This window comes from Phasianus colchicus, chromosome 5, assembly GCF_987193195.1.
Source record: "Phasianus colchicus chromosome 5, bPhaCol1.hap1.1, whole genome shotgun sequence".
Classification (NCBI taxonomy): Eukaryota; Metazoa; Chordata; class Aves; order Galliformes; family Phasianidae; genus Phasianus; species Phasianus colchicus.
This window is the reverse complement of record NC_143440.1, coordinates 58,249,204-58,273,882: the sequence shown is the minus strand read 5'-3', so window position 1 is coordinate 58,273,882 and position 24,679 is coordinate 58,249,204. Positions and strand designations below refer to the sequence as shown.

General features: G+C 46.0%; 1 protein-coding gene across 1 annotated transcript in view; it reads left to right on the top strand.

Moving 5' to 3' along the window:
- MDGA2 (MAM domain containing glycosylphosphatidylinositol anchor 2) overlaps positions 1-24,679 on the top strand; it is a 367,028-nt gene that overhangs the window by 88,749 nt on the left and 253,600 nt on the right. Inside the window, exon 2 of the mRNA XM_090141907.1 lies at positions 13,078-13,217. Within this exon, the coding sequence (XP_089998033.1) occupies positions 13,078-13,217 (140 nt within the window). The remainder of the gene's footprint in view (positions 1-13,077; positions 13,218-24,679) is intronic.

Here is a 24,679-nt window from a genome sequence, read left to right as displayed (position 1 = left end):
CCCTCATCAGCTCATCCGCTGTGACTTCATCCTTCTCCCGTGATGTTTTGCCACCTCCTGTTCATCAGAGTCACTTCTGCCACCACAAGTTGGCTGCTTTGACTGGGGAAATGTGAAAAAAGAAAGAAAACATTTTAACCAACATCTTGTTCACATTAAAATACACTTTATGATAGATAGATAGAAGGAAGGAAATAAGGTTGAAAATACTTTGAGTATCGCCAGAATCAATTTCCTTTGGCAAGTTTCACATGGAAATACCAATTCTTACATTATTCTGGAAATTATTTTGTGATAAAATCCTCACTGGTACCAGGCTGTAATGGGATGCCTTCTGTATTTTGATGGACACAGAAGGGGCCTGGCTAGAGATCTGGAAAAGTCATTAGATTTTCCCTGCAGCTGTTGCAGTGCTGCTGTCCTCAGCAGGACTCTCTCCCTTGCTGTTATCTCCAGCCTTTGTCTGCACAGAAATCCCAGCAAGGAGGTGCTGCTAGTACCCATAACTCATTTGTTGCTAAAGTTTTCAATTCTGATTAAAAAGCAGAAAACATTTTGATGGAATTAGCCTACAAACAGGAGGGGAATCAACTCTTTGAAAGGGTGAGTGACAGCAGGACAAGGGATAAATGGTTTTAAGCTGAGGGAAGGGAGATTTAGGTTGGACATCAGGGGGAAATTCTTTACAGAGAGAGTGGTGAGGTACTGGAACAGCTGCCCAGGGAGGCTGTGGATGCCCCGTCCCTGGAGGTGTTCAAGGCCAGGTTGGATGGGGCCCTGGGCAGCCTGGTCTAGCATTAGGTGGGAAGTTTGGTGGCCCTGCGTGTGGCAGGGGGGTTGGAGATTCATGATCCTTGAGGTCCTTTCCAACCCTGGCAATTCTGTGATTCTGTGATTCTGTGAATTCCAGAAGGGAAGAAAACACATCAGTCAGCTAACAAAACAGAAGGTTAATCAGTGCTTTGGATTTCAAAATGAATTCAGAAAATTTCTTTTGATGAAGAAAAATCTAAAAAGCTTTTTGCTTTTCTCTGCCAGCGCTGTTTGATGTGCTTTTCAGTAATGATTTGCTCAGAGGAGGAGGAATGAAGGTCTGCAGGCAGTCATCCAGCCCAGTGCACCTATCTCCATCCTCAGCTCCATCCTCTTCAATTGGGAGCAGCTGAAATCCCGTCCTCAGAATCCCCAAGTTCTGCATCTTAGTTTCTCTTCTTGCTTTCTGCTTCTAAACTTGTCATCAGAGCAAACGCTAGGAAGATTTTTAAAGCAGAATAAACGCGGCTGCACGCTGACTGGCTGAGCATATGGAGCAGATATCTTTTTCTCTTAAGAAACCTGCGCCCGGGAGGCATGGATAAGTTACTCGGCTTCACCCTTTATAGGATCTGTCATTCTGCTTGGGCTGCGTCTATCGGACATCTGGTGCTGCGAGTAGACAACCTCATGAAAGGAATTAAAAAATGTCCTGGTTTTTTTTTTCATGGGAATTGCAGTGAGGATGGGGAGCAGACTGCTCGCAGGATTTGCAGATTAACTCTGGGCTGATGGCTGACGCTGGCTCGCTGTGCTCGTAAGGAACAATGGCTGTGCCTCATCCTGCTTAGCAGAGCTCAGCTAGAAGAGTTTTTAAACTTTCTGCTTTTCTTCTTTTAAAGGGGAGGAAGGAACGAAGCCACGAATTGGGATCTTGCTGCAGAGTAGGTGTTTGAGTTTGTCACGATGCTTTGGTAAATAACTATAAGAGTTCAAAAGTAAGTCTTGCTACTAATTCTAAGATTTCTTTATTCTTCAAATGCCTTCTGCAAATAATCCAAGCTGTTCTTGGGCCAGGCTCTTTAGTCGTAGTGTCTCCTGCAGCAGCACCAGGTTGGATTTCTGTCACCTATATAAACAATGCATATTTTAGCATCTAAAAGAGCTTGTACTTTCAGTGCTAGGGGAAAATCTTGTTCTTCAGTCTTGTAATGCTGAATAGGTATCATGCTCTTTGACACAGCACTGGCAACTATTCAGTCAGACCGTCAAAGTATCAGGGCTCGTGGCTCTCAACTCTTACTGTCCTCCACATCATAAAATGCTCAAACCAGAGCAGGAAAAATGAATACAACAAACAACCAAAACCCTTTCCATTTTGAAATGATTATTTTTGAGAATCTTAGAATCACAGGATTTTGAGAACCTTAGAATCACAGGATCACAGCGTGGTTGGGTTGGAAAGGACATCACAATCCTCCCAGTCCCCCCAGCTGTGGGCTGGGTGCCCCCCCAGCTCGGCTGCCCAGGGCCCCATCCATGGCCTTGGGCACCTCTGGGGACGGGGCACTCACAGCTCTGACCATCTCAGTGGTTCTCCTTTAGGTAGTTCCAAGAGCTCTCTGTCTTTCTTGTACTGGAGGCTCCAGAGCTGGACACAGAACTGCAGATGGGGCCTCACAAGAGCTGGGTACAAGGAAGCATGATACAAGGAAGTTGGTGTGACTGGCTGGCATATGCTGTGGGGAGGGAACCTCTGCAGTAATGGGTTTGCAGTAGAATATAAGGTAGAAAAAAACAGAGAGATTACGTTTGAGTGTGTTGAATGCAGGAAAGCCATATATCCAATGTGGTGGAAGGTATTACTGGAGGCTGTGGATGCCCCATCCCTGCAGGCATTCAAGGCCAGGCTGGATGTGGCTCTGGGCAGCCTGGGCTGCTGGTTGGCGACCTGCACACAGCAGGGGGTTGGAACTGGATGAGCATTGGGTCCTTTGCAACCCAGGCCACTCTATGATTCTATGATTTCATGATTCTATGATTATTGACAACATAGAGGCTGCAAGGAAATACTCATCTTTTCCTTTATCTGCCTGCTTCTTTTCTTGTAGCCTCAGCCCTGATGCTGTCGTTATTGAACCAAGCATGCAGTGACTAAAATAAGCCAAGTTCTCCTGCCTGATAACATTTTGCTTGCGTGTGTGGCTGGGGGGCTCTCAGCTGATGGCAGCCCCCTGCAAGCTGGCTGTCGTGGGGATTGGTCATGGCTGTGGCAGTGCTGCTGCTGAACTGCAGGGTTCTGTAGCACTCTGAGAAGCTTAGCGCTGGTGATTAATTTTGGCTGGGAGAAATGAGATACATTTCCCACTCTTAACTGCTTTAACAGGCTTACGCAAATTTTGCACGAAAGGAGCAGCTCCATAATGAAACTTAATGGCTAATTGCACTCTGTTAATAAAATTGGAGATGTCATCAGCCGCTGAAAAAGGACTGGTAAATCATATAAACAATAATACACAGCCTAATGTTGTGTGAGTACCAAGGTGGGAGTCTAATAATTTTCTTCATTAATTTTTATTGATTTGTTGATTGTTCATTGACATTTATTGAAATAAATCAAAATGTTGACACCGAAATACTGACTTAATTCTGAAGACAAATTACACGTTCAGTGGCACATTAGTCAGGAGCTATTAGTTGGGTTTCACAAGGGAAGGAGATCTTGGGGGAGGTGATCTCAGGTTCTGCTGCTCAGTCTTTAAATCCACATCCCAGTCAATGTTGGGCCAGCTTGCACCGGCACAGCCCATGGTTTACCAAAGGGAAAGAGAGCAAGATGCACTCGTGCTGCTGCTTATCTGAGCTGATAGCATTGTGCTTTGGCTGAAATTTGGAGATGTGTTCATTTATGCTGTGAAGAACCAGGATTTTCCCCGGGCTGCCTGGAAGAACTTCTGAGCAGTCACAGCTTCAGGCTCCAGATTTTTTTTTTTTGGAGGAAGGAAAGGCTGAGAACTGAGCCCCAGTTCTGGTTGCCATGCCAGTGCTTACGGAAAACCACAGCGTCCGTCATGAAGCGACGGAAATGGCTGTTGCCAACTTTGAAATGGTGTATGTGGTTGTCACTGAATGGCGAAGGGGAAAACGGAATTCCCCATTTCTCCCTGGGGAAACTGCCTCCCTCTCCCAGTGAAGATGAAAGAGTGGGTCAGTCTAGAATGACGTTATGCTTCGTTCCCTCCAGGCTAACTCATTGCTCACGCTCACAGCCCCCTGGGGACAGCCTGCTCCTGGGCAGGCAGTCTGGCACTTGCTCCTGCTGCTCTGTGGATGTGAATGATGTCACAGGCCCCAAAAAACCAAAGGCATACAGGCAGTCTATAAGGTGAACCAAGGGCTGGTAAGCTCTGTGTATGCAGCTTTCCTGAAAGTCATTGTCATTATAACTATGATTTTTGCTTGGTATAAAGTTATACTAAAGTTATCGTAAGAAAACTTCTTGTATCTTGTCCAAACCTTCTTCTTTTAGTTTGAAACTATGGGAGGTCTGGGCTTAATCAGAAGAACCCAACAACTCCCAGCACAAATAAACCAAAAGCTTAGCATTTAATTCAGGCATTTCATTGAAACAAGTCAGTTCTCAATCTGCAACTCGGGGTGTGCAGCTTCCTCCCATCCAGCGTGCCAAGGGCTGGGGGAAAACTCCTGAAATACAGGATGTAATGGGAAAATGAGTCATTTTCTTGGCACTACTGCCATCTGTGTTTTTTATTCTTGAAGCTACATTATTCTTTTCCTACTGAAGCTAAAAGGAGTGACACAAGTTTTGATAGTGCCTAGAATGTATAAAATGTGGTGTAATGATTTTCTTGCTTTATATAATGGAACATATTCGAGTCATTCAGTGGTTATGGTTCCTCCCACATCCAGCATTTCAAAACAAAGATGTGAAAACTAGGTGTGAGACACTGAAGTATTGGAAACACAATTTTAATTCAAGAAATCATATTTTCCTTCTAAAAGGAGGTTTGTTTTCTTGGTACTTGCTGATCACTGGCACAGATTTGTGCTATCTCTCAAGAAATGCAAATTGTTGTTTAAAAAGCTGTTTATTCTTGCTTAACACCATAGAGCAGCCTTTTTTTTTTTTTTTTTTTTTTTTTTTTTTGGCTTGCATTCATGTAAGGTTGCATATTTTGAAATTCCTCTTTAGTATTAAGCTGTCTGTCTTCCCGCAGTGACGGCCTTGCTGAGCTTGCATTGCAATTAGGGAAACCTTCATCCTGAGCGCAGAGCTGAGCTGAACCAGAACAGACTCTTTTTGGGACAGTGTGATCCCTGCTGTTGGTGGATTCGGTGGTACCTTCAGTGGGACATCTTCATAAGCTGTATTTCTGTTCCTTTTGCCTAGTTTGATGGAACATCAAACACTGCACCTGGCTTTCAGATGAGAAGTCTATTCTCCTGGTACCTGCTAGTTCTGGGAGCCAGAAGCTCCTCTACAGCACAGTCCTGCTTTTCAGCTGTCCTGTGTCCATTTGAACACTTCCACCCTGAATGCTATGACCCAGATGGTGGAGCACAGATCTTGTTTGTGCCCAGTCGTTCAGGCAATGTTCTTCCATGTGTTGCTGGCCAGGATGGGGCTGGCTCCAGAAAAGGCAGGACTTACAACTTTTCCACCAACGTTCTGTCGACTTCATCCTCGGGTCCAGGTAGATCTATGGAAGAGCCAGCGAATTTTGTCCTAGCATTCAGTGAAAGTACAAACCCAGGGAAAAGCACTTTAATGTTCTTATTGGATGCAAGCCCCAACTGTGTTCTGCATGGTTGCGCTCCATCGGTTCATCAGCGAGTGCCCTATTACAGATGTGCCATGTTATGGACCTTGACATGGCTTTGAGCAATGCGTTGTGTATGTGTGGCACTAAGATTAATAGGTCTGGGCATCTCCCTGCCCCAGAGTGCCTGGATCTCGCTTCACTTGCTGCTCTGCTTGGCTGCAGAAGGGATGGGAGGTGGAGGCTGGCTTGTGCCAGGAGCAGATGATGCTTTTCGAGCAGGATGGGAAGAGAGCATGGACCAGGGGAAAGAGGTCCAGAGTGGACCTGCTCAGAGCATTCTTGGTCCTGGGCAAGGTCTAGAATGGGTGTCCAACCTTTTGGATTTCCTGGACCTCATGGAGTAAGGAGGAATTGTCTTGAGTTGTATATAAAACATATAATATACTTAATGTATATGAATAACAAAACTTTGATTTTTTAAAATATTTTTAATTATAACATTAAAAAAACAAAACAAAAAACACACGTGAGGTTAACCAAACCATAAAACTATGGATTGGATGCATGTAGGACTCTAGAGCCTGCCCAGGGCTTCAGCCTCTGATCTCAGTCCCCTCAACCTGCAAGGAGATCTGTAATGGTCACAACCTCAGTTTAATGGAACTTGAGGTTTCCTAGGCTGTCCCATGCCATTTTGGGACCTGTGGTTGGTTTCTGTAGCATTATATATGTGTGCAGTTTCTTTAGGATTGAATCTACTTTTTGCGGTGCTCTTTGTCACCAGCTGTGCTACCAGAGTTTTCTTTGTTAAAAATACATTTCTGAAAGGTGTTTTGTCAAAGCGTGCAAATATTGGTAATGGTTAAGAAATCAGGATTCATTTTTAATGAGTGATTTTTAATACTTTTGTTTCTCGTGTGTTTATGCTATTCAAGTGGGGGAAAGTCAACATATTGTCTTTTCTGAGGCTGTGGTAATAACTGAGATATGTTTACTGCTAGACTGTAATACTGCTGAAACAGGTCTGGCAATATCATCTGTTTCGTGATTCCAGGAACAACAAAGTGTTGCTTCAATTAAGCCTGTCAATTGTAGATCACTCCTTTTGGAAGCTTCATGGAAGCCACTGCTTGAAATCTGTTGCAGACTGCTCAAGGAGCAACTCAGGGAGTAAGGTGCAGTGTAGAAAGATTTCCCTATACACTTGTCTTCCCAGTTACCCTCTGTCTAAGCTCTGTGTGACCTTAGGAAGATGCCATAAGGATGTGTCCACCTGATGCGTTGGGACATTTTGACAGCATCCTTCTCTAAGCTGCTGGAATAAGGAATAATTGGGAAACCAATTGTGGGGAGCTGCAACCTGAACATAGAAAGAGTTGAATGTGATGCAGTAAGACATGATTGCTGGGATACGTTTTAATTGCCCATTTAAAGATGTCAAGAAGAAGTAAGAATTAGGAAACAGCACATCAGAGGAGTCAATTCTTTGAAAGGGTAGATAACAGCAGGACAAGGGGAAATGGTTTGAAGTTGAGTGAGGGCAGATTTCAGTTGGATGTCAGGGGGAAGTTGTTTGCTGTGAGAGTGGTGAGGTGCTGGAACAGCTGCCCAGAGAGGCTGTGGATGCCCCGTCCATCCCTGGAGGTGTTCAAGGCCAGGTTGGATGGGGCCCTGGGCAGCCTGGGAAGGTATGAAATGTGGAAGTTGGTGGCCCTGCATTTGGCAGGGGGTTGGAGCTTCGTGATCCTTGATGTCCCTTCCAACCCTGGCCATTCTGTGATTCTATGAATTCTTTGCCCTTGTAGAGACACGTGTTGTGAGCCACAGCGATTGTCTGTGTAGCCTCGTGCTCCCATGGAGTGGCAGCAGTGATGACATTGAAGTGCAGTTTCTCTGCTGGTTCAGTAGAGGTAGAAAGAGACAGAGTAGCTGCTGGAAATGTGTGTACATCATGAAAATGGTTTCCTTCTCTGATATTCTAGGACAGTCTACCAAAATCCTGATTATAAATGTTTTGAGTCCCATAAACACTGAGCAAGCAGTAGTTGTTGAATGCTTTGAGCTTGTCCATTGGTTGTTTTAGGAACTATGTCCTTGTCAGTTTCATAGAAAGTCTTAATACGAGTTGGTTTGGTAGTTTTGCTTTTGTTTTGTTTTGTTCTTTGCACAGAAGGGTGCAAAAAAATTGTAGTTTATAATGTGTGTTGTATTTGTGCTCCTGTAGTAAACCGAAGGCCAAAGCAGCACCAGTGAGACTGGAAACCATCTGCTGTGGGGCTGCTGCCAGGCCAGGAGAGACTCAGTGCTGCAGTTCTTCTCCAATGCAATTCTCTCTGGTTGCAGTTGTTTGCTGGTGAGAATTCCACTCACACAGAGCTTCGGTTCTGGCCTCGTTGGAGAGCAGTGCTCAACTCTGAGCACTGTCAGAACTCAAATTCATTAATCAGTTGCTTTTAATTATTTACTTCAATCTGAGCCGTGAGAAGATCTTCGTGATTTGTGGACCTTGCAGAATTACTTAAAATGTAATTAAAAATGATGTATATGAAATAGGAAACCCATAATGATTCTGTTAGAAGTGTGTGTTTATTATGAGTAATATGCTTTACCTCCTGCAGGAAAACATTTATCCCAATCTCACGGCAGGATCCATGCAGACAGATCCTTATGTGTGTGTGAAGAACTTTCTGGAAAACTGGGTGTGCTCCAGACTTTGGACATGACATGGTCACTGTATGTGCATAGGGCTGCGATGTCCTCCTGCACAGCCATGTGCCCCTAATGGAAGCATTGGGGCCAGCACTGCCCCCTAGCATTAGAGCATTAGCTGCCTTCCTAATGCAAGGCATCAGCCCTGGCTGTGTCCAAGTATAATTCTGTTATCCTTCCCTTCATTTCACAGTGGTGCTTTGCATTCTGAGCTCCTCTGTGTAAAACCAATTAGCAAGAGTGAAGTCCCCAGTGAGTTTTGCACAATTCTGCAGCATAATAAGGAGGAAATAATCTTTTTTTCTTTCTCTCTCTCTTTTTTTCTAAGAATGCAGTGATCTAAAGTAATTTTGTATGTGTTTGCATCTCTCAAAAAGGAGTTTTCCCATACTCTTATCAGCTCTTAATTCTGCTAATTGCATATGAAGTGACCGGGGATCTCGGTGGTATAACCATGATGAATGCACTGCCCTGGGACAACAGCTCTCATCAACACAGAGTTTAGAGTATTTTACTGTGGGTAAGGTGGGGTTTGACACCAGCTGGAGGTTAGCTGATGTTCAGCTGGCTGATAAATGCATTATTAGGCCAGTTTGTTTCTGTTTTTAAAAAGCGTAGTACTCTTGATGGGGAGTGGGGATGGGAAATGTTACACAAAGACATTTCATTATATAAATATTGAGAGTCTCAATTAACACCTTCATTTTTGGGTCCTGTGTGGAACAAAAGCCAGGCATCCAACGCAGGGAGCCTTTGCTTTTTCTGTTTTCATAGCTTTATGACTATACGTTTCCTTCAGCAGCCTTAGCAGACAAGTGGTAGCAGGGAGAGTTCTGTAGTTTAAAAAGATCTATCAGCATGAAATACTTCCTACCTGCTCTCACTCTCCATGCCCAGCAGCACAAATCATCCTCGTTCTGTTGTTGAGCTGTCCGTGGGCTGTCCTTGCCTCCCAGTCTCACAAGCGAAGGACGAGGAGCATTTTTTTTTCCTTGCATTGACTGGACTGTTTTTGCCACGTTGCTTAATGCTTGCCTGTATCTCTGTGGCTTAAACTGCATTTCCAGAGCTCAGGAAGCCTTCTTGATCGATAGCACCAACATGAGGAGCCACCGTGCCAATTAAATCACACTGCCGCTTCCCAACGCTGCTGTCACAGGCTGACCTAATTTTGGCACTACAAAGCTTATCAGCACAGTATCTATTGAGTTATAGGAACTGTAATGCTGTTTCTAGGAACAGGCAGATTTCTTTCCCCCCTTACAACTCGTTACGCTGCTGTTTATTGTCCCTCCTGCTGGGCAAGCATTAAAAAGTTACAATCTATGACATATGGTCTCTGTCTGTTGGTATCTGTTTCTGAAACGGTAGGAATGTTCTGGATGGGAAAAAGGCCATTGTAATCCTCCAGACATGAAGAATTTTCTTTCAAAGATTTCTTTCTTATTTGAAGTCTTTCGGAATAATAGTAGCAGTCAGTTGTAGCATCAGAGAATGGATTGGGTCGGAAGGGACCATAAAGATCACCTCCTTCCAACCCTCTGCCATGAGCAGGGTTGCCATGCAATGAACCAGACACCAGATCCAATAATGATGTGTTGCATGCCGTGGGCAGATATGCTCTGTTGTGTTGCCGGTGCAGCTTGGGGCTACCCAGTGCTTGCAGTGACCCAGCTTTGGGCTGGGGAAAGACAAGGGCAAACTCCTGCAAAGGTTGTTTACAGAGAGTGGTGAGGTGCTGGAACAGCTGCCCAGAGAGGCTGTGGATGCCCCGTCCATCCCTGGAGGTGTTCAAGGCCAGGTTGGATGGGGCCCTGGGCAGCCTGGGCTGCTATGAAATGTGGAGGTTGGTGGCCCTGCCTGTGGTGGGGGGTTGGAGCTTCATCATCCTTGAGGTCCCTTCCAACCCAAGCCATTCTGTGACTCTGAGTTGTTTGTTTATTTTCTCTGGTGGCCAGCTTACTTAGAAAAACTCTTTTATACTTTGGCACTTGTTCAGAAAACAAATGCTATTCTGCAGGCTTGATGGAAAGTGGCTGTGCTCACATTCATCATGGCATCTGCTCTGCCCTTTGTGCCTTTATTAAATGCGTCTGGATACCTGCATCTATATTCAACTTTGGGCATTTCTAATTTTGCCTTCACAGAAATTTTACGACACCTTTTTCCCCCCTGGATGTTTGGGATCTGTGCCGTCTGGGCAGCTTGTTGCAAGTTGAAGCCTATTTGCTTGTGTGTGTACAGGAGAGGGGGAATGAATTGAAACTGCTAGAAAAGAGCAGCCAACAACAGGGACCTATCTTACATCAATATATAATGAGACGCGGAGAAAGGTCAGCTTGGCACCATTCTTCATAGGAAAGAACTCTCTTGGTGTATTTGCAGCACGGGGAGGTTTGTTCTCAGTTTTGTTGTCACAGCTCTGTCTCACACTGAGCTCTGTGAGCACTGTGCCTGCGTAATGCTGGGACGGCGGGTGATGGATTCCTGCGTGCCGTTTTTACTGGGCGTAATCACAAGACAAATACTTCTGAAGTGCCACAAACAAAATAAATGCCAAGGATATATTATTTTCCATGCCTTGTCTGGCATTAAATCCTTGGAGGCATATTTCAGAAGTAGCTGTAATGAATATTCCTGGGGAAGAGAAGGAGGTGACGTTTTGTAATTACACAATGTCTTCTGAACCACGGAACATTAAAATTAAAGAAGGAAGAATATTTTTAATTTTCTTGCATTCATTTTAATCTTTCTTAAAGCAGCATATACTTATACTAATACAGAGGGAGTTGTTTCTTCTTTTCTATGTTGCCATTTTCAAACGTAACAGATGTGGAGCCGTGGCACAGACACTAAATCAAAGGATGCTTCAAGCGTAATTTGAAATAATATGAATATAATATGAATTACAATGTAATATTAATATAATATGAAGGTAAAAGGCAGCAGGATGTCGGTGTAATGTTGCTGACTCTCCTAATTTTATCTGAAGTCTCCTCATCTGTGCTGAACCGCTTCTGCATGTCAGCATTTTATGCTTTGGGATGTGGGAGATGGTACCCAGCCATGGGGTGCAGCTCATCGTACCATGTGGCAAAACAAGGAATGGATGCCTGTGCCCTGGGGCATGGAGCACAGCTGGGGCCCTGGGCAGCCTGGTCTGGTATTAAACGTGGAGGTTGGTGGCCCTGCCTGTGGTGGGGGGGTTGGAGCTTCATGATCCTTGAGGTCCCTCCCAGTTCGTGCTGTTCTGTGATTCTGTGATATTTCTGACATGGCAGAGGGACAGTGAAGAGCAGCCCAGTGGTCTAGACGTCTTATTTGTTTCCCCTAAGCAGCAGACAGCATCTCCATCCCTACAAGGAGCAGCTCTGCAGGGCTGTGGGGAGGGCAGAAGGCAGTTCTGAGCAAGAGGAAGGCAAAGCAGACCAAGCAGGCGTGCTTGGCTGCCTGCAAACTGGTGGGGAAGCTTTTTGCAATGCCGTTCGGTTTGAGCAGTGCCAGCAAGCTGCTCTGGTCCCTCCTAGAGCTGGTGCAGTCAGACTCGGGGCACGCTGTGATGTGGGAAGCATCTATTGCTTGCAAAAGCTCTTCCGCCCACGCCGGTCTCTGTAGGGAGGACAGGTTTCTGAAATGCTTGCTGAAGGGATTAACCTAAGCCGAGCACATTGAGAAATGATCTAAATATAGTAGACTGAAATGGATGGGAGCAGTGCATGGTAGTGAGGAGTATCAGGCTTAGACATTGCAGCCTGACATAATCATTCTCCTCCTGCTCCTGTAGCTAACCCAGCACTGTCCTGCTCCTTTTCTTGAGCCCTTTCCTTCAGCCTTCAGAGAACGAGGGCCAGAATTGAAATTAAGGGCAGTGTTTGTATGAGATCCAGGCTCTGTGCAGCTGGAGCTGCATGCAGAGCTGCAGGAACTGCTGCACACTCTGTCTGTAGGTGGGCTGATCGAAAGGCAATGAGCAGTGGTGTGAAAGCATGCAGGTTTTATGGTGGGAGCACGATCAACTCCTTCTGGGCTTTATTTTTCTTCCACTTTCTGGCTTTCTTGGTCATTTAAGGCTTCAGTTAGGACCAAAGCATTTGTCCACCGTTAGAGCAGCATGCTGATGAGCAGAGAGGACAAACCACCGGGTGTTTAAACCCCACCAGAATCACCATTTATCTCTTCTACTTTTCAGCCTTTGTTATTTCATTTGGTGGGGTTAAAACTGGAGCTCCACTTTCTTCTCCTATTGATTCACAGTCTGAAAATTTTAATAGTTGTGAATTTCACACTGCAGGAATAAAGATACAGCCAGGAATATCCACGGGAGAATTGCTAAAACAGAGCTGTAATTTGTACATGTGGTATCAGGAACAACGTTGCTGTTTTCCTACATGTACAATGTGTAAAACATGGTCACGTCCTGCAGCTCGGACTGAATTTACAAGAAAATTAAAGGGAGGGTTTGTTCAGCTCCAAGCCCCGATCCCTTTGACAGCAACAGGATTTCAGTATTAATGCTGAGAAGCAGCAGCATCAGCCCCGCCGTTTCTCCTGCTTAATTTTAATGGTTTAATTAAGGCACCTCATTTGCATAATGCACGCGATAATAAGTTTAGAAAGATATATAATGACGAGAACAATAAGAGAGAGCTCATTTGGAAATGGAGCCCAAAATAACCAGAAAGCAGAGGAGCTCATGAAGGCTGTCCCCTGGGGACTGCGAGATGTGGCCGAACAACGGCGGCCATCTCTTGCCACCTACCGTGGGTTTGCTGCTGGGGAGGGCAGGTCTGGCCAGGTGCTGTGCTCACTGCTCTCTCTTTGCACCTTGCAGCCCCCCCCACCGTGCGTATCGTGCACTCAGGCCTGGCGTGCAACATCGAGGAGGAGCGCTACTCGGAGAGGGTCTACACCATCCGTGAGGGTGAGACGCTGGAGCTGACCTGCCTGGTCACCGGCCATCCCCGACCACAGGTGAGCCCCAACCCACCTCTTTGGGACAGTTTCATCTGCTGTGCTTGCTCTGCTGCAGGGGGGTTAGAGGTTGATGCAGCAGGATCCACTGGAGGATTCGCCAGGGGTTTTGTGGGTTCGGTGCTGGAGTGCTGCAGAAGGAGCATCGTCAGCACAAAAAGTGATGGGTTTTGAGTGAATGGTTATCAGGGAATGTGTTGTGATGTGATGTGGGGCTGCAGAGGTTGGAAGAAGGAAATACGAGTGTGAAGGCAGAGTGCTGAGAGGGGGTGGTGCAAACTGGAGTAAATGGGCTGAGCTGGGGGGGTCTCGCTGAGCGCCCACATCCTGGCCATGAGCATGGCATGAGCCATGGCTTTGAGCTCCTGCAGGAAACTGAGATTAAACTGAAGGAAATTATCCTTTTCCAGGCCTGGCTCTATTATTTTAGAGCATTTATTCAAAGATAATCTGGTCCGTCTGTGCTGGAGCTGCCTGGTATCCCCGTCACCATCCCTTCTCCCTGTGCACCTTGTGAAGTTATTTTACATGGAATCACAGAATCATTCAGGCTGGAAAACATCTCTTTTCCAGAAGATCCCAAACCCAACCCCACTCCACCATGCCCAGTGCCTACATCCCTCAGTGCCACATCTCCACGGCTCTGGAACACCTCCAGGGACGGTGATCCCCCCACTGCTGGGCAGTCTGTGCAGTGCCTGACTGCTCTTTTGCAGAAGAAATGTTTCCTAACATTCAGCCTGAACCTCCCCTGGTGGAACCTGAGACCATCACCTCTACACTTACCCATGTATGCAATTGATTCATGTTCTTTTTTTTTTCTTTCTTAAGAGCTTTTGATTCTCTTCTGTCTCCCTTCAGAACCACTCTGCAACAGAGTTTCATGCAAATACTGAAATATCTGAACTACTACAGATGAAAATGGCTCTTTCCAGGAGTGAGGTGCAGAGTAGGATCTGTCCCAGGCTCAGGGAGGGCTGTGGCCACCACTCTGTAACGAATTCATGTTTCAGTGCCTGCTGCTTTTCTTGCATTCCTTCAAACCCCCCCAACCTTTCCTTATCCGGGCTTATTTCACATCTTTTTTAGATGCAAAACAACTGCATTTTGATGGAAATAAATAGCATATTCATGTGCAAGCAGGAAAGAATAAAGATAGGTTGATATTGCAAGTGTGCTCCCTTGGAGAATGTTTCCCAACCCACCTCCTTCAATAGGGCTCACCTATGCTTGGCACAAAGCTGCAGGAATCAAAGAGCTCTCCCCCCCCCTCCCAACAAGCAACATTGCAATGAGCACACTGTTATCTGCCTGCAAATGTGCAAATGCTTTGGGTCAGCTATGAATGGTGCTGTATTAAGCAGTCACAAGGCTTATGATGCTGCTGAATCAAAAAAAAAAAAGCCACTTTACAACCAAAGCTTCTTATCAAGAAAGCGACCGCATGGTTCCCTATTTCCCTTCTCAAAAAATCTCTATTTTCTCATCTGAGATTCGGGATAGAAAATTGATTTCTCTTCGTTTTACCTGTTTCTAGATTTTCTTTGTCATCTGGCACCTCCGTCTGCTCCCTTGCACTCACTTTCGTGTTACAGCTCTCAAAGATTTGCCATATTTTATTTTCAGATTAATTGCCTGAGAGCTGGGGATAGTTGTGGTAACCTCAGATGGGTGATTCTGCAGCAGAACACAGGAGGCTTGGCAGGGCTACGTTTGAACGTTTGCCTTTTTATCCCTTTCCTATTAAATTTCCATTCAGTTTTACAGCCCTCTTTCCTACCCCCAAAGATGAGGCTGAGACTTTTTGTTGGTGGTGGTGGCTTTTTTTTGCATTGCTGTGTTTAAACTTCAGCATGCTTGCCTATGGGAGCTGCAGCCCGTTAGATTCCATTCCCTTGGACTCTGTGCCCATAAAATCTGCCTTCTCTTAAGCAAGGCTGTGATGAATCTCAGCAGTGTTCTTTTGTCAGTGGGACTATTGGGGAAAAGCAGGCATCGAGCTCAGACAGGAGATCGAGATGGATGTAAAGTCAGCAAGCTGTGGCTCACTGTTAGCAATTGCCATAAAACTTCTCTTACCAGTCAATAATTACTCCTGGGTGTTTTAAATACAAGCAGGGTGCTTTAAATACAGCACAAGGTGGTTTTTCATGCTGCTTGTTGGATGCATCCTGCTTGGTCCTTGAAGGGAGCTCTGCCTTCCATCCACATTTTAAGGTAATTCACTACTTGAATATTTTAGTGATTATTGCACAGAAGGAGGCTGTGGATGCCCCATCCCTGCAGGCATTCAAGGCCAGGCTGGATGTGGCTCTGGGCAGCCTGGGCTGCTGGTTGGCGACCTGCACACAGCAGGGGGTTGGAACTGGATGAGCATTGTGATCCTTTGCAACCCATTCTAGGATTGTACGATTTTAGATGGTTCCTACAAGCAGCAGATGTAAGGTTGCTGCACAGGATCAGTGCAAGAGGAAACACAGCAAGTCAGGTGCAGCAGATGGAGGTGCTGAGGTGGACAACGTACTGCTGGGAGGATGGTCAACATTTATCAGAGGTGGTGGGATAAGGACTGTGAGGACTTCTTGTCTGAAATCAGGTTCTGTTCCTGATATGCAAGCTGAGTTTGTAATTGAGCGTCTTAAAAATCAGGGGTTTGGAGCGACAGTTAATTACACCTGCAAAAGAAGAGACTTTAAAATCATGCATGCTGCTTAGCAAAGACTTTTTTTCTTGTTATTGAGGCCAATTAACTGCACTCACCTGCTTTCCTGATCCTTAGCTCACAGTAGGTCTTCCCAACTGTGGAGAGGCAGATTAGAAGCCAAGTAGCTAATGGTAGAGGATAGAAAAAGGAAAGTAGTGGAGGAAAACGTGTGGAGTTTCTTGCTGTGGATCTCTGAGGTCTCAACCAGGTGGCAGCCAAGCAGGCAGGTGTCAGAGCTGGTGACTGGCTGGAGAGGGTGCTGGCACTGCTCCCTGGATCATGTCAAGGCACTGAGCTCAGGGGAGGTCAGCAGGAGCCAGCCTGGTTGCAGAGGCATCAGGTCATCTTCTCTGATGTCTGCTTGTTTCCTTCCTCTTGGGCTGAAAGGAGCATGCTGATGATGTGTGAGCTTCAGACCACTGTTGTAAGCTGTTGGTAACCCTTGGGGAGTCTTCAGAGGTTTTGTGTTCTGCCATCCCCAGTGCTGACCACCCTTCTCAACCTGCTCCATCCCAGGACCATCCCAGGGGCAGCAGGCCTTGCTGATCCTGTGTTCCAGCCTCCTGCACTGTGGCAATAGTGTTACTGGCACAGTGTCTGTCTGGTTTTCCTTTCCATCATATTGCACTTCCCTCTGGATACATCAAAAGAGAAAAAGAGCCTCTCTCAGAGGGCTGCAGGTGTGTCTGTCTTTGTTTTGCAAGGTGGTTGTTCAGTATCCCAGCTCAGTATGCAGGTCACACGTCTTGAGTGTGCCTATGTGTGTGTGTGTTAATCATTACAGAATCACAGAATTGCCAGGGTTGGAAGGGACCTCAAGGATCATGAATCTCCAACCCCCCAGCTACATGCAGGGCCACCAACCTTCCTACCTAATGCTAGACCAGGCTGCCCAGGGCCCCATCCAATCTGGCCTTGAACACCTCCAGGGATGGACGGGGCATCCACAGCCTCTCTGGGCAGCCTGTTCCAGTACCTCACCACTCTCTCTGTAAAGAATCTCCCTTCCCTCAACTTAAAACCATTTCCCCTCATCCTGCAGTTATCAACCCTTTCAAAGAGTTGATTCCCCTCCTGTTTGTAGGCTCCCTTTAGGTACTGAAAGGCTGCCTGTGAGTGAGTGCTCTCCCTAGGGCCTGGGGATCCAGAGAGCCTTTGGTGATGATGGTGCTATTGCTGCACTGGGTCTGGCCCTTCTGTTTGTGTCCGGAGCTCATGGGCATGAGGGATTGTAGCAGTGAGACCCCATCCCTCCCAGAAAAAAAAAAAAAAAAGACAAAATGGGTAGCATTGTATTTTTCCTCCTCCCTTCATGAAAAAGGCAGTGAGAAAATACTGCTCATGGGTCACTCTTGAAAGGATATACCAAAGCTGGGACCCTGGGAGAAGAAATGGTTTTGTTCTCCTTCGTGTCAGCGCTCCTGCGTGCTTTACCAAAGTGCACGTTTATTCCTTTTTGTCTTTCCAGGCGTTGCATTTAACTTCTTGATCAATTGATGTAGCTCTGTCACAGACGTGCGTGTGCCTCAGTCTGTGATCTGCTCCGAGTCGTGTCGCAGCGATGCTGCTTTGTAGGGGCCTCTCTTTGGAAAATACATCTTTGGCTTTACTCTGTTTTCCCACCTGCAGAGCTCTCTGTACAAGCACTTAAAGGCAGGCAGAGAGATGGAAACATGTTTTCGGTGCAGTGGTGGCACCTGCAAAGTGGAAGCAGTTTTGAAACTGTGTAAAAATTTGTTGTGGTCCAATCAATATCAATAAGAGCACTGGAGGAAATAAGAAAAGCTGCAGTCAGTGCTGCAAAGGGAGAGAATTGGAAATGCTTGTACACGGTGCTTCCCCAAAACATAGCTTGGCTCCTAATTGTGCAGAAAGCTCGGAGCACCTCAGCACAACAGCTGTGCAGTGACTGTGTAGCACTGGAGCTGTTACTGCTATTCATGATTTGCAGAATTCTGATACACGGCACTCATCACTCCATCTATTAAATGCACCATTAGTTGCCATAGAAACTAATTTTTCTTGATGAAGTTTTTTAAGATGCCAACCTCCACGCTCAGGTGAGGCTAACGGTGGGTGGGCAGATGCAGCCATTACTCATAAATTACCATTTTCCAGATGTTGCCCAATGGTGGGCATGGGTTTTTTTTTTTTTTTTTAATGAACAAAATTCATCATTTCCCTTCCTATCTGGGAATGAGGGCACGGCAGATAATACTGCTGTCTGTGGGCTCGCTGGGCTGTTGTTGTGCTCTGCAAGGCACCCAGCTGCAGTTTCACCCTTGGGACCCACCTAATCCAGGTGTGGCCCTAGGAAGGCAGTGCTGTGTCCATCTGCTCTCCTGGTGGCATCCAAGGCAGCATGGAGGTGGCTGAGACCTGTGATGTGGGTGCTGTACTTGCTGCTTTGTGCAGCTGGTAGGTGATAGAGCAGGGGCTGCCTGGCAGTCTGCCTGCATTGCTCATTGCCTGCTAAAGGCTGAGATAGAGGCTGTGTTGGCAGACCTTCGCCTACATTGGGGTTATTTTGGCACTCGTCGTCAGTGATTCTTTTCCACGTATTTTAGGTTTGTGTGCTGTCAAACCCCAGCTTACGTCATCCTGTCACCTTCTGTGAAGCAAAATGTGCTGTGTGGAGTCCATCAGTGTGGCCTGGTGTCCTCCAGTGGGTGGCAGGCCCCCATGGCTGTTCTCTTGCCTTGCACCAGGCTTCCCTAGGTGGGTGGGAGGGAACCTGCAGATCCCTGATCTGTGGGCTGTGTTGTGTCTGCTCTGCTGGGGTTGAGTTTCTTAGCGAGTGGTGCCCTACATGAAGTGATCTCATGGCCACAGGTGCTTCTACTTGTCCTGACCTTCCCTCTGCCTGCATCCACTGATGTAGTCCTGCCATGAAAGGGAAGGTAAGCAAGGAAATGGGCAAAAACCACTCATGGCTTTGGGATAAATTCAGCCTAGCACCTTATGTGCAACACATAGTATGGTCCTGCAAAACAGGTATGCATGCTCTGCCCCCCGAGAGCTCTGGGAGTCTGTCTGTTCTGGGTTGTAGCATGTGCTGTATGCACTGAGGATTCCTTCTGCAGAATCCAATCAGAATCTCCCTCTCGCATTCTTCTCCTGTCCTTTCTGTGCAGCACTCCCAGCCTGTGCCTCTTACTTTCCATGAAATCACGGGGCTAAGCTATGTGTTTACTCCTGGTTGCTTGCAAAGAGGCTTCCCCTGCTCATGGTGTGCAGGGGTGCATCTCCTTTGAGGTGTGGGACAGCAGCTGGGTATGAGCCAGGACTGCACTCTGGAGCCTAAAGAGCTGTCCATGCCCTGGGGTGCACCAGGCCCAGCACTGCCAGTGGGAAGAGCAGGGATTGCTTGGGTTTGGGTGGTGCTGTGTGTGGCCAGGAACAGAAATGGTCCCTGGTAGGGGATGTGCTCATGTACTGTGTTTGAGGCCCCAGAGATGTCTGGACTGGCTGGACTTGCAGGACTGACCCATTTTGCATCTGTATTGTTGCAGCCATTTTCCACGTGTGATGTGGCAGGGTTTTTATTGCAGATTTGTACTGCAGGAGAAAAAGAAAAAAACCTCTTTAATTATCATCTGATACTGGACAGTACAATGGGGCTTGAATGAGTAAAGCACTGAAAGAAGCAATAGAGAAGGTGGGAAACCAGATGTATTACAAGAGTGGCAGTGGGGGACACCTTGGGTACCTCATGTTGGCCTTCATTCATTTTCTTTTCCATAGGAAGTGTGCAGTGAACCTAATGGCATGGCCAAGGGCAGAGAGATGGCACCCTGCTTGCACACTGGTGACGTGGTGCAGAGTGGCTTTGGGAAGCAATGAAGTAGCACAGATCAACAATTAGAGAAAAGATCAATGGCTGGAACAGAGGGGTGGGTAAAGGGCTAGCTCAGCTGCTCTTATAGATATAGTGCTGAAGGAGATGGGATTGCCATCCAGTGCCCTGCAGTCCAAGATGGGGCCCAGCTCAGCAGCCTGTGTGATTTAGCACTTAGAAGCAACGTTGTAGAAGTTCTAAAAGACAAGGGGTTATGAGGGCCTCATGTGCATTTACCAGGAATAATTTTTCCCTCTTAATTGAGTGTTAGGAATAAGCCAAGTTTTTACAGCTCTCTTGTGTTTATTCCTTCCTCCAAAAGCTTTTCAATTGGTCCCAGCATCTCTGCAGAGTGGGTCACTGCACTTCTGTACACAAAGCAGTGCTGTCAGCTGCGGTCAGAGCATGTTGTGCACTCAGTTTAGTGATGCACTCAGATGCAGGAGCATCCTTGTCCCAGGAAGCCTGCTACAACTCCAAGGCTGTCCTTCTTGCTTGTCCTCCAGTGTAGCCCCTCTGGAGGGATGCTGTGATTTCTGTCCCCAGCGTTTATTTCTCTTATCAGGGCAGTGAAATGCTGTAGTGAGTAGTGAATGCGTGTGCAGTGCTCTGCAGAGGTGTGAATTCAGGTGCAATACTTGAGGAAGAAAATGCCAAATTAACTGCTCATAGCATCAGCAGCAAAATGGCATGTAAATTTTAATCAGGTTTCTTTTAGTGCTGAAGAATGATAGAAATACTTGCCCTTCGCCAATAAATGTGAGCTTTATTGAGTCAAACATTTACAAAGGGGTTCTCAGCATAAAAAGGAGGCTAATTTAGTCATGAGTCAGGCTGGATTTTGTCAGGTGTTCACTGAACATTTGTAAAATCTTTCCGTGAACTGAGGAATGTCGCATGAAATCATCATCCATTTCCCTAACAAGAGTACAATTACTGTAATAACGATATGCAGAGGGCAATAGGAAAGCAGCTGTTCCAAGGCAAATAGCCCCCTCCCAATAAATTACATTATTTGGCTACATCAGCAGTTAATAAGAATGCCTTCCAATTAAAACAGAAACTGTAGCATCCAGTTTGCTTCAAAGGAGCCTTTTATGTTTCACTTGCAGCTGATCAAAGCCAACACCACGTGGGTTGTTTCTTTTTTTTCTTGTTTGTTTGTTCTGAAATGCCGCTCTTTACGTTTTAATGGATGGAGTGCCAGAACTTGTTCATTCTTTCTTTGCACTCTAATCAGGTGGAGGTAGGGTTGCGTACCAAGTATTTAATATGGCACATGTTTTAAGTAGTGAAAGTGCTCTGTGATGCACTGCAGTGGTGTGCTGGCTGCTCGGTGGGAAGCTCTTTGCTGGAGCTGGAAGCACTGTGTGGTGCATCTGCTGCTGTCAGTGTGCAGTGTTCTCCCCGTGTACAAGGAGAAGTTCGAGAGTTGCCTTTGCTTGCTTCTAAACCTCGTTTGCTGATATTTGGATGTTGTCTCAGTGGCAGATCTTAGAAAGGCTCAGCTGTGAGAGGAAAGTCTTGAAGATGTTGAAGTTAAGAGCAGGAAGAAAGTGAGAAAGAAAGGAGACTCAGAGCTGCTTATCCAACCATTCCTGTTAACTGTGGTGCAGGTTTAGCCTTCCTAATAAGCAACATGGGAGAAAACTCAACCCATTGCAAACAGTACTTCCCCCCAAATATGTCTTCATAGAATGGCTTACATTGGAAGGGACCTTAAAGATCACAGAATCACAGAATGGCCTGGGTTGCAAAGGAGCACAGTGCTCATCCAGTCCCAACCCCCTGCTATGTGCAGGTCACCAACCAGCAGCCCAGGCTGCCCAGAGCCACATCCAGCCTGGCCTTGAATGCCTGCAGGGATGGGGCATCCACAGCCTCCTTGGGCAACCTGTTCCAGTGCCTCACCACCCTCTGGCTGAAAAACTTCCTCCTCATATCCAACCTAAACCTCCCCTGTCTCAGTTGAAAACCATTCCCCCTTGTCCTATCACCATCCACCCTCACAAACAGCCGTTCCCCCTCCTGTTTATATGCTCCTTTCCAGTACTGGAAGGCCAATACTTGAAGGGAGCATTCCAACTCCCTGCCATGTGCTGGCTGCCCAGGATCCCATCCAACCTGGCCTTGCACATCCCCAAGGGTGGAGCATCCCCAGCTTCTTTGTGCAGCCTGTTGTAGTGCATCAACACTCTGAAACGTTTTCTAGTTTTTATTGACTCCTTCTAGTGCCTATAGATGGGGAATTGTGCAGAAATAGAATTGGTTGGAGTTGTCTTAGTTGTGTGAGCTGTGCCTGCTCTCCATCACATCATGGAGTGCAAGATATTTTGGGGCAGTTGTAACTAGAAAGAGGTGCAGCATTCTTTATGCTCAGTGTGCTCCTTGTTTATTTTATTCTGAATAACATAACCATTTGTATCTTGCTGTTTCTCCTGGTTCTAGGAGATGTGCACTGCAGGGCAGTGCTGACTCAAGTGAAGGCTGATAACTGTATGCATTGTGGTACGTGGATTAAACACAGTCCTGTAAACAGCAAAAAATATGCACCTTGCTTTCCATTCTGATAAAGGATTTTGAGAACAAGCTTCAAAATTGTTGAAAAAATCACCAATTTTTTGTGTGCTTGCAACTGTATTGTTCTCAATCAGCCTAAATACATTAGCTGTGAATTTTCAAATGGAATGCATAGAGCTGCTATCAGATACTCAGCTCAGAAGTTTGATCCTGACTCTTTGCCAGACTTTTCTAAGACCTCCCTTAACAGGGTAAGATATCCCTTGCTTCACAATCACACCTTATTCATGTCATTGCTTCTTGGTAGCATGTACATTTGTAAAGAGATGTTGTCAAGGGTGAAGCACAAGAGGTTTCATCAAAAATGTTGATGGACCCCATGAGAACTCAGTAAGAATTGCAGCCAGTGCCATCAAACCAGACTGATGCATCAGTTTCACAAAAATGAGGTCACATATTCCACTGATTTTTGTATTTTTGTTGCTCTCTTTTTATATTTTAATGAAAAAAAAAATGTATATATAAAATCGTTACGTTCATGCATTACCTGCATTATATTATATATGCGGCCCAAGAGAATTTTTCTTCACTCAGTGCAACCCAGGCAAGCCCAAAGGTTGGACGCCCATGCTTTAAATCAAGATAAATGCATCAGGGCAAGTGAAAGATAAAATTCAGTCACATTCTCAGATGAGAATATTGAGCTTGCAGCTGCTAAAGCGTCAGCAATCACTGAAATGAGACTGTCAGGGAATCATGCAGAGTTGGAAATGATATCCAGGTGGGTGATTTTTACCATACCAGCTTCACGTTGACCCTTGTGGAAGCTTAAAAGCTGCCAAAAATCCTCTACAGAAAGTTTCTGAAGAACACAGAGCATGAATCTCCCATCATCAGAATAAGACTGAAATTCTTTAGCTTCCTGAAATGTGGATATTTCTCCTCTGGGTGGATCTCCTCTTTCTTCTCCCCTTCCCTTGGATCTGCCCCCCTGACAGGATATCTGTTCATAGAATCACAGAATCACCAGGGTTGGAAAGGTCCTCCAAGATCATCCAGTCCATCCGCCAACACACCACTTCTTGTCAGTTTTTGTTTTCCTTGTTCTTAATGGGTCTTAAACCAAGGTGGAAGTTGGCTGACAGCATGGACCAGTGGCTCTGGGGAGCTGCAGGAGTGGCTGTTTTTCCATGGCCATTGAGTGTAGTAACTTCATTGTCAAAAGTGAGATGGGTGATTTTGTAAGATGTGTTTTTGTGAGGTCTTGCTCATTGCAAAGCAGAGAAATAATCTGATGAATAAAGAGAGAATTTAGTAACCCAGAGAGTCCTGCAGAGAGCATGCAGATCTGCTGTGGCTGAAACAGAAGCACGTTCTCTGGTTTGTGAGTGAATAATTCCTAAGGAAATACATGAAAATGATTTTTTTCTGGAGCAGAAGGGAGGAGTCATTCCCATTTCCTTGGATATTGTATAAGATGTGCTCTGAATCTGAAAATAAAACCAGTGAGCTCCTGGTATCTTCTCCCATAGCAGCAGGAAGTGTTTGTAGATGGCGACTGTTAGTTTTGCTGCTCATATTTTTTCCTAAATCTGTTAGATCTGAAAGTCCAGACGTGTAGTAATGCCTTTGGGAAGGAGTGGGATGACTCCAAGTTTGATGCTGGTGCCTTCTCTGCTTTAGTCCACCATTTGACTCTAGAGCTGATGCCCTCCCAGGGGAGATTTATTTAAGCCCAGTGTGTGCTTCCATGAGTGGCAGTTCCCTGACTGAGCATGGGAGGCATACTTGTTCCTCAGAGCCTTTTTCTTAAATCCCACCAAATTCAGGGGGAAGAAGACTGAAAATATAGGGAGCTTAGACCTTCTGCATGTCATGTGATGGTAATGGCTGATGGTCAGACTTGATGATCTTAGAGGCTTTTTCTAACCTCAGTGATTCTGTGATAAGTTAGCCAGGACCAGAGATGCCATCCCATCATTTCCCAGCTCCTGCAGCTGCAAGTCTTTAGTTTTCTCTCCTGATGCTTTTGACCACCCTCAGGTCACAGCACATTTACTCACCAACCAACTTCCTTGCTGCAGACCACAGCATCGCCTTGCATCCTGCAGCTTTATAGAATCACACAATCACAGAATTGCCAGGGTTGGAAGAGACCTCAAGGATCATGAATCTCCAACCCCCCTGCCAAATGCAGGACCACCAATCTCCCCATTTAATGCTGCCCAGTGCCCCATCCAGTCTGCTAGTGATCAGTATTTGGATTCCCACAAAGTGGGCTGATTGGGATGCTGTTGATACACAGCAATTGAAGTGGGTTTTTTTACTCCCCTGAATTATTGACTTGAGTGTGTGTGAATGGCTCATGGGTAGAACGGGAGCAAATTGGGTTGCTCCTGG